Below are 2,370 nucleotides of genomic sequence, written 5' to 3'. Positions count from 1 at the left end.
GTATCTTTGCGATAAACAAACTACAGGACGGTTTCAGTTCGATTTTCATGTATCAATAGAGTGATTCTTGAGGAAGGTTTACGTATATAATTTGTTGACTATAGTTCGTTTTTTTTAGCATTAGAAAGAACTTGCAAGAAGGTAAGCGATTTTGACATGTCTTTTAATTGAAAAACGCTTTTTAAAATTCAAAAACTATTGATGAAAGCAGAAGAATATAAATGATCGTATTAGATTCATAATTGTTACATATTTGCCGTAACTTATTTTTAAAATGTGTTTTTCAATTAAAAGACACATCAAGATTGTTTACCTAATTTCTAATGCTAAAAAAAACGAACTATAGTGCGAAGCCGGTCGCTAGTTATTTAATAAAATATTATATTGTGATTTTTATATTTTTCTTATAAAATTCACAATTTCACTTCAACAATTCTTCATTTTTCTATTAATTCTCAGACTCCGGCACGGTTAGAAAGTTGGAAAAAGTCGTTAGGAATTGCATTAAAAGCAAATGATTATATTTGCCATCTTCATTTTAAAGAAGAAAATATAAATATGTACGAAAAGTTAACTATTAAAGGAGAGCTCAAATATATTCCTACACAAAGAAAAACGCTTAAGGAAGAAGCTGTGCCCACGATTGAGCATCAGTTTATTCCCATTCCCGAACATGAACTCCAAGCCAATACTATTCACATAGAGGAATCTTTCGAACCATACCCCAATCAACCTAAGGACGAGCAGCAACAACAAATCAATGCCGAGCAACAGGAATTATCAGAAGATCAAAATGATTCTAATAATTTAATGGATTATGAAATGATACAACAGGACTTTGCGGAACCATTGTTTAGTCAATATCAGGATACTAATGTAACAATTAATCCAATAGAGAATTTTAAAAGTAAGTTTCGGGCATTTTCGTTGTTGCCGCCTTTTTGGCTACATGCAGAAAATCCTAATGGGCTGGAATTTATGCGAATGGATCCAAAAACTCAGAAGATTAAACATCATATACGTTTAAACGATGATCTAACTGTCACTGTAAGTGTTTATTAATGTAACAATAAAATTCGGTTGGCATGATTTGAATTTGTAACGAAACATAATTGCTATTTAATTGCAGGTAATTTTTCCCAATAATGAACAATTGCCACTAAAGGAGAAAATTAATTCATATGACAACACCTACGATTACTTAAAATCGGTTGAAAGATGGCCTTTGTGCGTTGGTACTCAGATTGACGACAATAAGTAAGTTTTGGTAGATTGTTAACCAAGGGATGAACGCAGTGAGAGTATAGTCCGAGGCTAAAATGATGCCATTCACCCGAGTTAAACACTCTACTTTTCATTTCGAATACGAGGAACCTAGCCCCAAAGCTTGTACTATGGGTGTAGGCGATAATACAACTGTTTGCAGTCGTCTTATGAATATATATACCATAATGTAACAGTTGTATTTAAAATAAAAGGATAACTCGTAAGCCTAATAACTTTGATTTTATTTAACATTTTTGTCATTAAAAATATTGTATGTAACGGTACATTAAATAGGTCTTAATTCTTGAACCTATCCTATTAAAACTCGACTTTTATGTGTATTTTAAGAACCCTTATTATGTAGGTACCTGTAGATTAAAGCACTATTTATACATAAACAATGGTACAGGAGAATAATAAAAGATAAAAACGAATTTATCTAATATATAATTACATCAATTTTCAGATTTTGTAAAGGTGTGATTATTGGTGATGATACTTACGAAAGAAATCAACAGTACCCAAGATGTAAATCTTGTCGAATATTACGAAATCGTTTGCAGAACCGTAATTCCACTTCAACTCTATTACAAAAAATGGCAGAAGCTAAACGGCGCGCTTCAAATCTTGTACATAAATGCAAGCGTCTGAAGAGGACGGTAAGTCTTATGCCGGCTACATACGTAACGATAAATCGTTGCGATAAAACTGTGCAGTCCGACTGTGCAGATAAATCGAACCGTGTGTATGACAAATCGTTACGATAATCGACAATCGGACAATCGGACTGCACAGTTTTATCGCAACGATTTATCGTTACGTATGTAGCCGGCATTAAAGCCGTAACAGACTACCGCACCGCGCCACGACCTTAATGGTGCGGTTAAAATATCTCTTTCACGCTCCAAATTATAGCTACATCCTTAGCCCCCTCCAGACTATGCGCGTGAATCGCGGGCGAAGCCGCGAACGCGAGTGTGGAGTCGATTTCGCAGGTCTGCGTTCTGGACTCCACACTCGCGTTCGCGGCTTCGCCCGCGATTCACGCGCATAGTCTGGAGGGGGCTCTTAACGCACGTACGGCGACCACCTTACGACTATCGG

At 35.6% G+C, this 2,370-nt stretch overlaps 1 protein-coding gene across 2 annotated transcripts; it reads left to right on the top strand.

The window, feature by feature from the left end:
• The first annotated feature begins 237 nt into the window (after window positions 1-237).
• On the top strand, window positions 238-2,119 carry LOC134671660 (uncharacterized). 2 transcript variants are annotated; one of them, XM_063529488.1, is made up of 3 exons: window positions 238-1,047; window positions 1,130-1,257; window positions 1,733-2,119. In XM_063529488.1, the coding sequence occupies exons 1-3, from the start codon at window positions 559-561 to the stop codon at window positions 2,031-2,033; spliced, it is 918 nt and encodes a 305-aa protein (XP_063385558.1). In that variant the 5' UTR covers window positions 238-558; the 3' UTR covers window positions 2,034-2,119. The 2 variants fall into 2 exon arrangements, with proteins under 2 accessions (XP_063385558.1, XP_063385559.1); XM_063529489.1 differs by having other exon boundaries at window positions 1,130-2,119.
• Window positions 2,120-2,370: the final 251 nt, after the last annotated feature.

The sequence above is a fragment of the Cydia fagiglandana genome, chromosome 16 (assembly GCF_963556715.1).
Source record: "Cydia fagiglandana chromosome 16, ilCydFagi1.1, whole genome shotgun sequence".
Lineage (NCBI taxonomy): Eukaryota > Metazoa > Arthropoda > Insecta > Lepidoptera > Tortricidae > Cydia > Cydia fagiglandana.
Note: the sequence above shows the minus strand (reverse complement) of the source record. Positions and strands in the feature narration are given on the sequence as shown.

Coding starts and splice junctions, on each gene's coding strand:
- LOC134671660 (XM_063529488.1), top strand. CDS start 559: ATGTACGAAAAGTTAACTATTAAAGGAGAGCTCAAATATATTCCTACA. Junction 1,048..1,129: donor ACGATGATCTAACTGTCACT/GTAAGTGTTTAT, acceptor ATTTAATTGCAG/GTAATTTTTCCCAATAATGA. Junction 1,258..1,732: donor ACTCAGATTGACGACAATAA/GTAAGTTTTGGT, acceptor ATCAATTTTCAG/ATTTTGTAAAGGTGTGATTA.